This window comes from Microtus pennsylvanicus, chromosome 11 (genome assembly GCF_037038515.1).
Source record: "Microtus pennsylvanicus isolate mMicPen1 chromosome 11, mMicPen1.hap1, whole genome shotgun sequence".
Classification (NCBI taxonomy): domain Eukaryota; kingdom Metazoa; phylum Chordata; class Mammalia; order Rodentia; family Cricetidae; genus Microtus; species Microtus pennsylvanicus.
The window spans coordinates 44,560,132-44,572,970 of record NC_134589.1 but is presented as its reverse complement, the minus strand read 5'-3'; the positions used below and the strand labels follow the sequence as shown (position 1 = coordinate 44,572,970).

General features: G+C 42.2%; 1 protein-coding gene across 1 annotated transcript in view; it reads right to left on the bottom strand.

Moving 5' to 3' along the window:
* Positions 1–12,391, bottom strand: part of Cpd (carboxypeptidase D) — a 79,637-nt gene extending 67,246 nt beyond the window's left edge. The window contains exons 1-2 of the mRNA XM_075991592.1: positions 11,568–12,391; positions 5,261–5,508 (exon numbers count right to left, since the gene is read on the bottom strand). Coding sequence (XP_075847707.1) covers positions 5,261–5,508; positions 11,568–12,322 — 1,003 coding nt within the window. The 5' untranslated portion in view covers positions 12,323–12,391. The remainder of the gene's footprint in view (positions 1–5,260; positions 5,509–11,567) is intronic.
* Between the last annotated feature and the right edge of the window lie 448 nt (positions 12,392–12,839).

The window sequence follows — 12,839 nt, the reverse complement described above, 5'->3', positions numbered from 1 at the left end:
GAAGTGACAACCATACAGGTGCTAAGGAAACCATATAGGGTTGTAGCAGGGTTCTGCTCTTGTCTTTAAAGGAAAATACACATCTTCAAAAATTCAGGAGACCCTGGCCTGGATGTTTGGACACTGACAGAAGGAAAAATAACTATCCAATAAGGATCATCAAGAAAAAGGAATATGACTTAAAAGGACATGTAATCAAAACATATACATTTAAAATATAGATATATATTTATAAATATATAAAGCTGGCTTTGGGGTTGGACAATGGCTCTGCCCTTCTCTAAATCCAAACATGCTGTTAAAATAAAAATAATAAGTTTCTGTCTTATATCAGGAGCCATGATATGGGACAGAAAGAAAAAAGGAATTTAGGAAAAATTTTTACTTTTCTTCATATATATTTTTGTCTCTATTGTACCTTTCATTGAATATATGTCTGTATAAATAATGTTTAAGTTTTTCACTATGAAAAATGAATTTTCCTGTAGTAATCTTTGAAGTTTCTAGGAAGAAGATGGAGCCCCACAACAACAACTCCACCTGGTTGATAGGACGTCATGATGCTGATAGCGCTACTATAAGACCTGTTTTGGGTACCAGCTGCTCAAGATGGGTTCCAACTTGGTTAGCTGAACTGGTGTACTTTTTTTTTTTTTACAAAGTTCTGGCCAGAACTTTAAATAGGAACCTCAAAAAAAAAAAAAAACCCCTACGGAATACTCAGAGACTATTTGCAATTATACCAGACAGTAATCTTGGAACTTAACCATCATTTTACTTTCATAGGATCCTATAGAAAGAATATTGCCCCCATGACAGCTGGAAGTAATTCTAGAAGACAATTATGAGCTAGTGTGACATTTCTTTTTAGCGTCCTTCTTCATTCAGCTCTAAGACATCTAAACTTCTTTGAGCAGGAATTCATAAATATCCCACATAGAGTATTAGTAAAATCATCCCAGGTCATCGGCTTTGAAAATATGCCCAGTCACAGGTTTTTATATCACACTGCAGTCTTGTGTGAGATAAACAAGATGACTTTGGCCTCTACAAGCCACTGGAGCCAGCACAGCTTTCTCTTTAAGGAGCAGTTGCTGTGGCAGGAAGAGAAGCTAGCTACTGTAGAAACAACACAGCACATCTGACTGCTCAGCTAAAACAAGAGTGGAGTTGATGCTCCCAAAACAATGAACAATGGCAGCAACAAAGCTTAGCTTCATCAGATGTGGGAGGAAACAGAAAAATTTAATAATTGGTTTAACCAAATAAACTGTGACTATGTAGCAAAGTACACTTCTTCTCTCTGAAGTCAGGATGGGTAATTTTAAACAATATGTCTCAGTATATTTTTCAATCAATGGTCAATTAGAAATTATTTTTTAACCTTTTAAGGTGTTTTTTCCCAAAGAGAAGTTATCTTTTATCCTATTATCTTAAATCATATCTCATTCATAAAGTAACAACCAATTCACAAAACTACTAGTTGATAAAGTTAGATTTAATATATACATATTTACTAAAGACTGAAAGGTAAGGATTGCACATTAATGTATTCCCCTTATCAAAAGTTAGTGGTTTAAAAAATCACTCTAATGTGGACAAAGGTTAGCTCCTGAATATTTCAAACCTTTTTTCTGGGCATTTATTATAAATAAAATATGGACAGAAACTACAGGGGAGGGAGGAAATTCAGTCCTCAAACTTGGACTCATTTTTAGTATATGCAGATGGACATAAAAAGTAAAATAAGTAATTAACCAGGTAGCAGCACACAACTTTGATCCCAGCACTCAGGAGGCAGAGGCAGGTGGATCTCTGTAAGTTTGAGGTCAGGCTGGACTACTTGGTGAGTTCCAGGACAGCCAGGGCTACACAGTGAGACCCTGTATCAAAACAAAACAAAACAAAAGACAAAGACAAAAAGAAAAACCAAAGGCTTAAATAAAGGTGTGTTAACAGGTATGTCATGGGATATTTCACAATGAGAGTGCCAGCAGGAAGGTCAAGGACACCAAAGCATCTCACCATTGGGTCTAATGACATTCCTATGGGTTCACCTGTCCCTTCTGCTTACTATTTAAAGAATTTTTCAGAAAATCTGGCTGTGTAGCTTAGGCTAACCTCAGACTTGTGACCCTGCTGCCTTGGTCTTCTGAGAGCTGGGATTACATGTGTGCGACCATGCCCAGCTTCTTTCTGCATATTACTTATGTGCGGGTATGATGTATGCCACTGTATGTGTGAAGAGAGGGTGTACACACCCATGTACATGCATGAGGACAACAGAGGAGGATGTCAAGTATCTTCTCCCTAGCACTCCACAGTGGGTCTCTCACTCTTCAATTAAGTTTCCAGGATCTGCATGCCTCTATCTGACAAGGCTAGGTCACAGGCACACATGACCATGCAGGGCTCTTATGTAGGTGCTGGGGATTTGAACTCAGGTACCTTTGCTTTCATAGAAAGTGCTCTTACTTCCTAGACCCATTTCTGCATATTCTTAATAAAAAATTCTAAGTTTAGCCGGGCGGTGGTGGTGCACGCCTTTAATCCCAGCACTTGGGAGGCATAGGCAGGCGGATCTCTGTGAGTTCGAGACAAGCCTGGTCTACAGAGCTAGTTCCAGGACAGGCTCCAAAAACCACAGAGAAACCCTGTCTCGAAAAACCAAAAAAAAAAATTCTAAGTTTATGCTTTCCTATTCATAGTATACTGAAGTTTTTAAGATAATAGCTACTCTCATGACTTTTAAAGTTTTTTTGTATTTACCTTTCATGAGTATAGGGTTTTTTGCCTGCATGTATGTTTGCACTTCATGAGTGTCAGGTGCACATGGAGACCAGAAGAGGACTACACATCTCCTGGAACTGGAGTTACAGAAAGTTGTGAGAAGTTGTGAGCTGCCATGTAGAGACTAGGAATCGAACCTCTGGAGGAGCAGCAAGTGCTCTTACTTAGTGAGCCCCACTTTCATGAGTTTTAAAAGAAAGGCAATCAATTCAAGCTTGCTTTAATAACTTTCTGGGAGAGTGGGGTGTGCATCCACGTAGGCAAATGTGTTTGCAGACAGACATGCATATGGGTGCATATGTCTGTGGGTGTGCATGCATGTGTGTGGAGACCAGAAGCTGACATCAGGTGTCCTCTTTAATCATAATCCAGTTTATTTACTGAGGAAGGGTCTCTCGATGAACCCAATTCAGCAAGCCTAGCTAGCCCAGGGAATCCCCTTCTATGTCTCTGGAGCTCTGGGATTATAGATGGACCACGGCACCCATCTAGGTTATTGGGGGGTTTGGAGATCTGAACTCCAGTCCTCACATTTGTTCCACAAGCATTTTATCCACTGAGTCATCTACCCAGACCTTAATAATTCTGTTAAAATAGTATCCTATGAAAAATAGTAGCCTCACACATTTCTGCTAGGAAAATAAACAGTATGGCTATTATGGAAAATGGTTTGATGTCCCCTTAAAAACTAAATAAAGAACTAATACACAACCCAGCAATTCCACTCCTAGCCATATATACCAAGAATTGACAAGTAGGATGCAGACACTCACTTACACAACAGTGTTCACTACAGCATCACTCACAACAGTGAAGGAGAATGACTCAGTGCCATTAGGAGAATGAATAGACACAATCTATTACATACCCGTGCATACATGCATATATTCTATATAGAGAGAATATGCATAACTATAAAAAGGAATGATGTTCTGACCTATGCTAAGGAAGGATGAACCCTGAGAACATTATGTTAAGTGAAGCACACTAAATGCAAAGCACAAATATTTTATGGCTTCAGTTATGTAAAATATCTACAATAGGCAGAGTCACAGAGACAGAAATAGGTTAGTGGTTTCCTGAAAGTAGAGAGAGGGGAATAACAGGAATTATTACCTGATCATCAAAGAATGTCTGAAGTGAGGGAATATTTCGAAAATAGACAGTTAGTAATGGTTACATACACCGTGAATGTTGTCATTGACGCTGGAGTCTTACACCTAGAAAACTGGCCAGACTTGTGGCATAACCTCATAATCTCAGTATTTAGAAGATTGAAGGCAAGATGATAAAATGTTCAAGGCCAGTCTGAGTCATGTGAGACTCTACCTCAAAACCAACACAACAAAAGCTAGAGTGCTTGGGCTAATGAGTAGTTCAGTAGTAAAGTACTTGTCTAGGTTGCATGGGCCACTAGAGTTTGATTCCTAGCACCACAAAAAAAATAATAAAAACACACACCCACATGCATGGGAATAGGAAAAAAAAAACAATATGGCAAACTTCCTGATAAATGCTAAAAAGCAAGCCAGAATTCCACAATTAACCCACAACAGCAAATGTGCCTTTATGTAAGAGGTGAGATTGGTGGTCAGTGTTCTAACCCAACAACTTAGACACATAACTTGACTTTCGATGTCTTCTGACACGTGATGTGGTCAATAGAATAATCTTACTGGGAAACTGGAGTTGAATTATAATATGGAAAGTGATAAACCTAAAAACTGAAATGTTCTATTGGACAGCAACTTGGACTTTTTTTTTTAATTACAATTACATTTATTCGTGTGTGTGTAGCTACATGCACACAACAGTGCATTTGGTAGAGGTTAAGGGGACAACATTCAGGAGTTGGTTTTCTCCTTCCACCATGTAGGTCCTAAAAACCTAACTCAAGGTGTTAGGCTTGGTGGCAGAAGCCTTTATCCACTGGGCCGTCTTGCTAATCCCAGCCTGGACTCTTTATAAGATCAAATGCAATGGCTGAGCATAGATCAGATTCTGGACTCGGAGAATAAGAAGGTAGAGAGGATGACTGGGGACCAGGAGGGAAGCGAACTATAGAAAGCATGTGGATGATAGTACTGAGTGACCGTTGATTTCTCAGTTCTGGTAATGGTGCATGACAGAAGAAAGTCTCTGGGCTTGGTAAGACAAGTGCTGAGGAACTTAGAGATACTTCGTCAGCAGCTTATTTCTGGATGACATGGGAAAAGATGGCGTGTGTGGGCATATGGAAGTGGGGAGGTAAAGCATATGGGACAAGGAACAACGGATGAACTTAAATGAAAAATATATACATGTTTCTGTGGTCATCTTTTGATTTTACCATAGCTTTGGAAACCTCAAAAATACAGAGAAATTACCTTTTTAAAAATTGGAATGCTACAGTTTTGTCTTGTATTCAAAATACACACAAGAAAGCTAAAGCAACCGAGAGGAAATACAGCAGTTTCAGGGCTTTGCATACCTTCTACATCGTACCAGTGTGCACCGTTTGTGATGCCATCTTTGAAAGTCTCGTCTTCATCTCCTGGACAGTGGGGTTGACCAATTCTCATTATAGGGTGGTTAGAAGCATAAGCTTTTGCCAAGTATCTAAAGACTTCATCATCAGAGGTCTTGCTATAGATTCCAGTGGCCACATGCTTGGGAGAATCATCAAAAGGATAACTTGCTACCACTGAGCCACCATGTAGATTTCCAGAAAGCACAAACCTTTGAAAACACAATCAAATTACATATCACCTTTAAACAATACAGAAATACTAAGCATTTAAAAATTCCACAGGATCCTTCATAAATGAACTAATTTTTTCTTTCTTCATTTTTTTTCATTCATTCATTCATCCGTCCTGAAGATGAACCCACGGCCGGGCCACATACTACGTATGTTGTTAATGCTGACTCCATCCTCCAGGTCCAAAAATAAAATAAATACCTATCTTGGGTTAGCAAGACAGCTCAGTGAATGCCTGCCACCGAGCCTTGTGCCCTTCACAATAGTGGAAGTGGAGAATTGAGACCCACAAGTTGTCTTCTGACCGCCACGTGCACACTTGGCATATGTATCCCCCATAAATAAATATAAAAAGTTATTTAAAATTTCAGAACTAAAGATATAACTTAGTGGCTGAGTACTTTCCTAGCATGCATAAGCCCTGGGTTTGATCCCCAGCAATCAACCAATAAACAAACAAACAAAGCTGCTGTAACATTTCAAGTGCGTTCCACTTTACACAAGTACTTTACAGAGTTTTCTATTACTGAACATGTTCCTGAATAATACAGCATTAACCAATGTTTTAGGAAGTGTCATGTTGCATAAGGAATTTCAAACTCATTAATTAGATTGACCTTCAGGAACTTGCCAGAACTTAACCTTTCCCCTCTAACTACAAAACTGACAATTCCATATAGCATAATCTCAAACCTATGTTTCACAATGTTTCAGTTTCATAGGAGAAGTAGCTAACATAATAAATACTTGATAAATAGAAGAAATAAGTTAATAATATCATGCTTTATATACTTACTGCCCAAAGAAGAATTTTAGATTAAGGCATCTAATTTAAAACACATTTTTTATCTGATTCCAATTTCATAAAATCCTTATACCAAATTATATTTTCAAAGTTGAAGACATTCAGGGAAAACAGAAAGAAAGAGAGAAAGAGAGAAAGAGAGAAAGAGAGAAAGAAAGAAAGAAAGAAAGAAAGAAAGAAAGAAAGAAAGAAAGAAAGAAAGAGGGAGGGAGGGAGGGAGGGAAGGAAGGAAGGAAGGAAGGAAGGAAGGAAGGAAGGAAGGAAGGAAGGAAGAAAGGAAGGAAGGAAATGTACGAACGAACATGATACAGTGAGCTTCTTTCAGAGCAAACCAATCCAGCCCCACAGAGCCACCTCTGCTACACCAAGGCTGCTGACTGGGCCACTGAATAAAAAACTGACCAACAGACAAGGCTGCATCTATTAAAATGTTTCTACTTGAGGCAGAGGTGGGCTCTGGGAATCAAACTCCATGCTCATGATAGCCATATGCCCTAACACTGAGCTATGACCACAGCTTCATTTCTATGTCTAAATGAACCACTTATATGGTCCAGTTTATAGATAGAGAAAAATCACAAGAGCTCCTTTTGTGGAGAAAAGGAAAGTAAAGGCAAACATTCCAGTTATACATCTTTCCTTTATGTAACAGTTCAAACCATTACTAAAACTGATGTTAAAATTTTTCTCTTTGCATTCTAACTAGAATTCTCCTGTGCCTGCTTACTTGTAGTTGAAATAAACTGACCTTTAGAGAGTCTACACATGTCTCTCTATATGCTTGACAGAAAACTAAAATTATCATCTGTGTAATCTGAAAGGCCACTTTACCATCATCAGTACCATCTCTGAGGTGAACAAACAATGGAAACTATAACAGAAGAACTAAGCCAGTGATGACTAAGACAACAGCTGATGGTAAGGGAGATTAGTTTTAATGACTATAATTCTCATTAGCTCCCTTCCAGACACCAGAGACCGCTGTTTGGTGTAGTGGCATTAGTACAAACTCTGGAATGGGCAAATGTCTCCCAGAGCTGTTGTCCAACAGCAACATGATCAGAAGTCGCTGCCTCTAAATCCCAATTTCTTTCTCATCTATAAAATGGGAATATTCTACCTACCACTCGGGACTGTTACAACTGGAGACAGCACACGTGATCACAATGACTGCCTGCTAGCCTCTCAACAAACGTTCATTTCTCTGGAGCTCGCTAGCATCCTGGTCAGAGAATAACTGCCATGCTTTCTTTCTGCTTCTGACTTTCACTGCCACCTCTTGAGTGACAGAGCAACTCAGAAACAACAATGAAGGTCACACTCCAGCTTTCTAACTCCACTAGCTACCCTCCCTACACTAATGTATTAACTCTTTCCTTTCTGCTCTCTAACTCCACTAGCTACCCTCCCTACACTAATGTATTAACTCTTTCCTTTCTGCTCTCTAACTCCACTAGCTACCCTCCCTACACTAATGTATTAACTCTTTCCTTTCTGCTCTCTAACTCCACTAGCTACCCTCCCTACACTAATGTATTAACTCTTTCCTTTCTGCTCTCTAACTCCACTAGCTACCCTCCCTATACTAATGTATTAACTCTTTCCTTTCTGCTCTCTAACTCTACTAGCTACCCTCCCTACACTAATGTATTAACTCTTTCCTTTCTGGTTGCATTTCTAAAACAACTTGAGCATTTTTTCCCCTCTACTTACTTTGGGAAAACTATAAAAATGCTCTTCCAGGTCAGGTACTTCATTTAGCAACAAGCATTTTTTTTAAAGTATTAACTGTGAGCAGAATGCTATTGTGGGCACTAAGAATACATTATGAGCAACAACAAAAAGGCTCTGAATAGTCTGTGTAAGTGGACATGCCACTTCATATATTTTAATTTAAACTCCACTAAATAGGAGATCATTTTGTTCAACATTTGTTGCAACACTTCTCAGAAATTTCATAAAGAGGACCTGAGACTTCAACTACTTTTATAGCAGGGAAACAATAGTAGTGTCTGATCGTGATTAAATTTTATTTTCTGTATTCTAATTACATAGCCTTAAAATACAATGTCACTCTTCTGGGGCCAGTTTCAAAACAAAGCAATCGGTCTCACAGCAGCTGTAAAACTGCTTTGTCAAAGCAGCTTTGTGTATCAATTCCAATCCTATTTGGAAGATAGCTTAAAATTTTCATTTAAATACTCAAGTATTTCTCATACTTGGCTTCAATTTCATTAGATTTTTTTTTTTTTTTTTTGGTTTTTCGAGACAGGGTTTCTCTGTGGTTTTTGGAGCCTGTCCTGGAACTAGCTCTGTAGACCAGGCTGGCCTCAAACTCAGAGATCCGCCTGCCTCTGCCTCCACCACTGCCCGGCTAATTTAGATTTTTAAAAAAATGCTAAATACACAATATGAAATATACGAATCTTGCCAGGCAGTGGTGGCACGGTTCTTTAATCCCAGGACTCAGAAAGCAGAGGCAGGAGAATCTCTGTGAGTTCAAAGCCAGTCTACTTTACAGACAGCCAGGGCTACACAGAGAAACCCTGTCTCAAAAATCAAACAAAAGAGTAGTTTTCTCATATAGACAATGTCTGTGTTTTTCTTAATATCACTCCCATCCATCAATCTCTAATTGTGTTTCTAATTTTATTTACATGTCAACATTCTTTGCTATTGATTAATCATTAATGAACATATATTGTGAGTTAATTTTTATAACTGAATTTTCCTTTTTGACTAGAGCTACATATCTGGGGATTGACTAAAGTAACCAAACCACTGCCACAAGGCAAAAAACTCTGTAAATACCAAGTGACTCCATGAGCTTTTACAAAACCATGATGTAACTCATGATCATTAAATAATACTAATAATTTGGAAGAGTTAAGCAAAAAATTCACTTTTTGTTTTTTTTTTTTTGTTTCTTTTTGTTTGGTTTGGTTTTTTTTGGTTTGAGACTTTCAGTATAGCCTCAAGGTAACTTTTTTTTTTAATTTATTTATTTATTAAGGATTTCTGCCTCCTCCCTACCACCGCCTCCCATTTCCCTCCCCCTCCCCCAATCAAGTCCCTCTCCCTCATCAGCTCGAAGAGCAATCAGGGTTCCCTGACCTGTGGGAAGTCCAAGGACCGCCCACCTCCATCCAGGTTTAGTAAGGTGAGCATCCAAACTGCCTAGGCTATAGCCAAAGCAAATCAAGACAACTTTAAGGTAACTTATACCAAGGGAAATTCTTCATACTGGTCACAATCGAAGACAAAAATCCCTACAAGAGTTATGTTGGGACATGTTTAAACCCAAGCAATGGAAACAGTGCAGCTGGTACATTTTCTCAAAAAAGTCCTAGCTGGCAATGACAAGCACCTTTAATCCCAGCAGAGGCAAGAGGATCTCTGTGAGTTTGAGGCCACTCTGGTCTACATTGCGAATTTCAGGACAGCCAGGGTTACATAGTGAGACCTTGTCTTAAAACAACAATAAAAAAATAAAATAAAAATCCCTGCTCACTATAGCTTATGGCAGTATTATATCAAAATCAGATTTCTATATAACTGTTCAGAGATCTGACATGGTCAAGGAAAGGAAATCGTCCTAGAACATTTAAACAAATTAGGAATTACAAGGGACCTTCTAAATGCTAGTAAAGTGGAAGGCAGAGGATTACAACATTTGGAATCATTGAGATGTCCACAAATGTTCTAGGTCTTATAATATATGACTGAAATCTTACAAAAAATTATTTCAGTGGGGTAGAATGAAGCTCAGCTGGTGCGCTGCTTGCTGGCATGCATGAAGCCTTGGTTCAGTCACAGGCACCGTGTAAACCAAGGGTGGTGGCACATGCCTGTAATTCCAGCTACAGCAGAAGCAGGAGGATCAGGAGCTCATGTCACACCTGGCTACAGAGTCAGTTCGCAGCTAGCCTGGGCTACATAAGAAAAGATTCCAAATCTCACAGAGAAACTTCTTTGTTCATTTTTACCTTTGCCTCATCTGCCAGTTAAAAAAAAAAAAAACCTTCAACTCAAGACATAAAGATCGTTAACTAACGCCTTCAAACGCCTTATGAAGACAGGCATGGGAGCATGCTGGCAAAGCTGATGCTTGAGAAAGAGGCACCTTCTTCACCTCAGATCCGATTCCAGCTGGAGTATTATCTTCCTTCATTTCTCCTTCCTCTCCCTATACACCACATTCTGCCTCTTCACAAGAGGTACTCTTTAGCTCACATATATATTTATAACATGCTCTTGTTACAAACTAATTTCTTTCTTTCTTTCTTTTTTTTTTTTTTTTTTTTTTTTTTTTTGGTTTTTCGAGACAGGGTTTCTCTGTGGTTTTGGAGCCTGTCCTGGAACTAGCTCTGTAGACCAGGCTGGTCTCGAACTCACAGAGATCCGCCTGCCTCTGCCTCCCGAGTGAAACTAATTTCTGAAGGTCCTTCCAGTTCTTAAGTTTTAAAATCCCACACAAGGCTAATATGTGATCAATGTAAATGATTAGTTGTGCTACCCCAATAAGAAGATGCGCAGAAACAGTTCCGACCTGTGGGAGTTCCAAACCCTTATCCCTTTCTCCCCGAAGCAGAATCAGAAGTAAAGACAGGAGAACTGTTCCCTTCCAATATCAGAAGTACTGGGGGTGTCATTTGCTATTTCGGAGCTACATTCTGTCTCCCTGGCGGTGGAGCAATGAGGAACCAGGCTTGGATTACCGGAGTCTAGTTAGCCAGTTTGCCCTCAATTTCCCCGTATGCAAAACAAGAGTATGAGTGAGTGTCTAGAGGATATGCGTGGTGTCTAGGTCGCCCGGCTGTGGTCAACATCAAGTGATATAATGCAGTCACAGAAAGTGCTTGCCACGCTGTCTCTAGTGATGACATTGATAGCTTAGCTACATAATCAAGGTACTAACTTAAGAATCCTTCAAATCTTACCCAGCGCTCCCACACGACGGCCCTTCAAAAATCGGGACAGAATGACAGAAAGTCTCCCCTCGGGCTATGCCCTGCACAAACGACAGCTCCAGGCAGGTTTCTTTACAATTAGCAAGACCAGGATGCACTGCAGCCCGGCCTCCGTTCCAGTTACAAGGTGTCACTCTCCACCCTGACTGCCCCCCACCCTTTAGGATGGCAAGCATTGCTTGAGCGCCTACTGGGTGCAGGAATCAGCCTCCTGCCCTTGAACACTCACGTGGGTGCGAGAGCAGGGTCAGGCAACACTCACTTGTTCTTGCGGATCCAGTCGATGAGGGCGCGCACCTCTGGCACCTCATCCAAGGAGGGGGGCTTGCCGGTGCTGAACTGGTCCGGGAAGCTGCGGTTGAGGTCGCGGCCTCGGCTGTTGTAGCGGCCGCTGGTCCCCGGCGGGTCGCTGTCGTCGAGGCCGCAGTCGCCCTCGCGGGCGCGCTCAAAACCATCAGGGTTCAGGCTGGGCAGCAAATACACGTCGGTGGTGTTGAGCAGGCGGACCAGGCGCGGGTCCCCACGGCGGTAGCCCGACGCCAGCTCACGGGCCAGGTAGACCAGCACCTGGCGCGACACCGTCTCGTCGCCGTGCATATTGCCTACCAGCTTCACCTGCGGCCGGCCAGGCAGCAGCGGCCCCGCGGCGTCCAGTCCCGCGGCGGCGGCGGTGGGCGGCGGCCCCAAACCGGCCGTGAGGCGCAGCACCCACAGCGGCCGACCCTCCACCGAGCTGCCGATGCTGAAGAGACGGGCCAGGCCGGGCGGCCCCGCGGCCGCCGCCGCCTCCAGCGCCTCGCCCAGCGCCGCTTCGTGGTAGTAGTGGTCGAACTGGCCCTCGGCCGCCTCGGAGCCCGCGACGGTCGTCGTGGTCGCCTCAGCCTTCTTGATGTGCGCGGCCTGCGCCGAGCTCCTCAGGAGCAGCAACAGCGGCAGCAACAGCAGCGGTGGCAACCGCATCCGCCGCCGCAGGCGTTCCAGCCGCCAGGGCGCCCGCTCATCCCTGCCGCTCGCCATCTTCCAGCAGCGCCGCTAACACCGCTCCGCTCCAGCGGCTCCGCACTCCGGGCGGCGGCGGCCCGCCGGATCCCCTCCGCGCCTAGCAACCCCATCCCGCCCTCCGGCCTCAGCCAATCGTGGCCCGAAATGTCTGGACGTCAGGCTAGGGGGCGGGGCTTTCCTTAAAGTGCTCGATTTCCCTCTGGGCGTGCCTTCTCCCTCCACTCCAGTCCCTAGGGACTTGAGTCACTTTCCCTTCTTTCAGTAAGGTCCTCTTCTCTGTCTTCTCCTCCTTCTTATTTCTTCTTCTACATCTGCTCTTGGGCTTCTCTTTTCGCGCAGTCTCTTCTTTATGGCTTCTTCCCTAAAATTCTTACCCCCTTTTCCCTGAGAGCTTTTACTAGCCCCCTTCTTTGTTGCAGCGTTTCTCAGCTACACTTTAACGCTTTCGAGCCTATAATCGAAAGAATTAAACGGTTCCAAAAATGCAAAAGACTCCTGAGAAAATTAGTAAGTTAGGAAGAACCTACGTTGA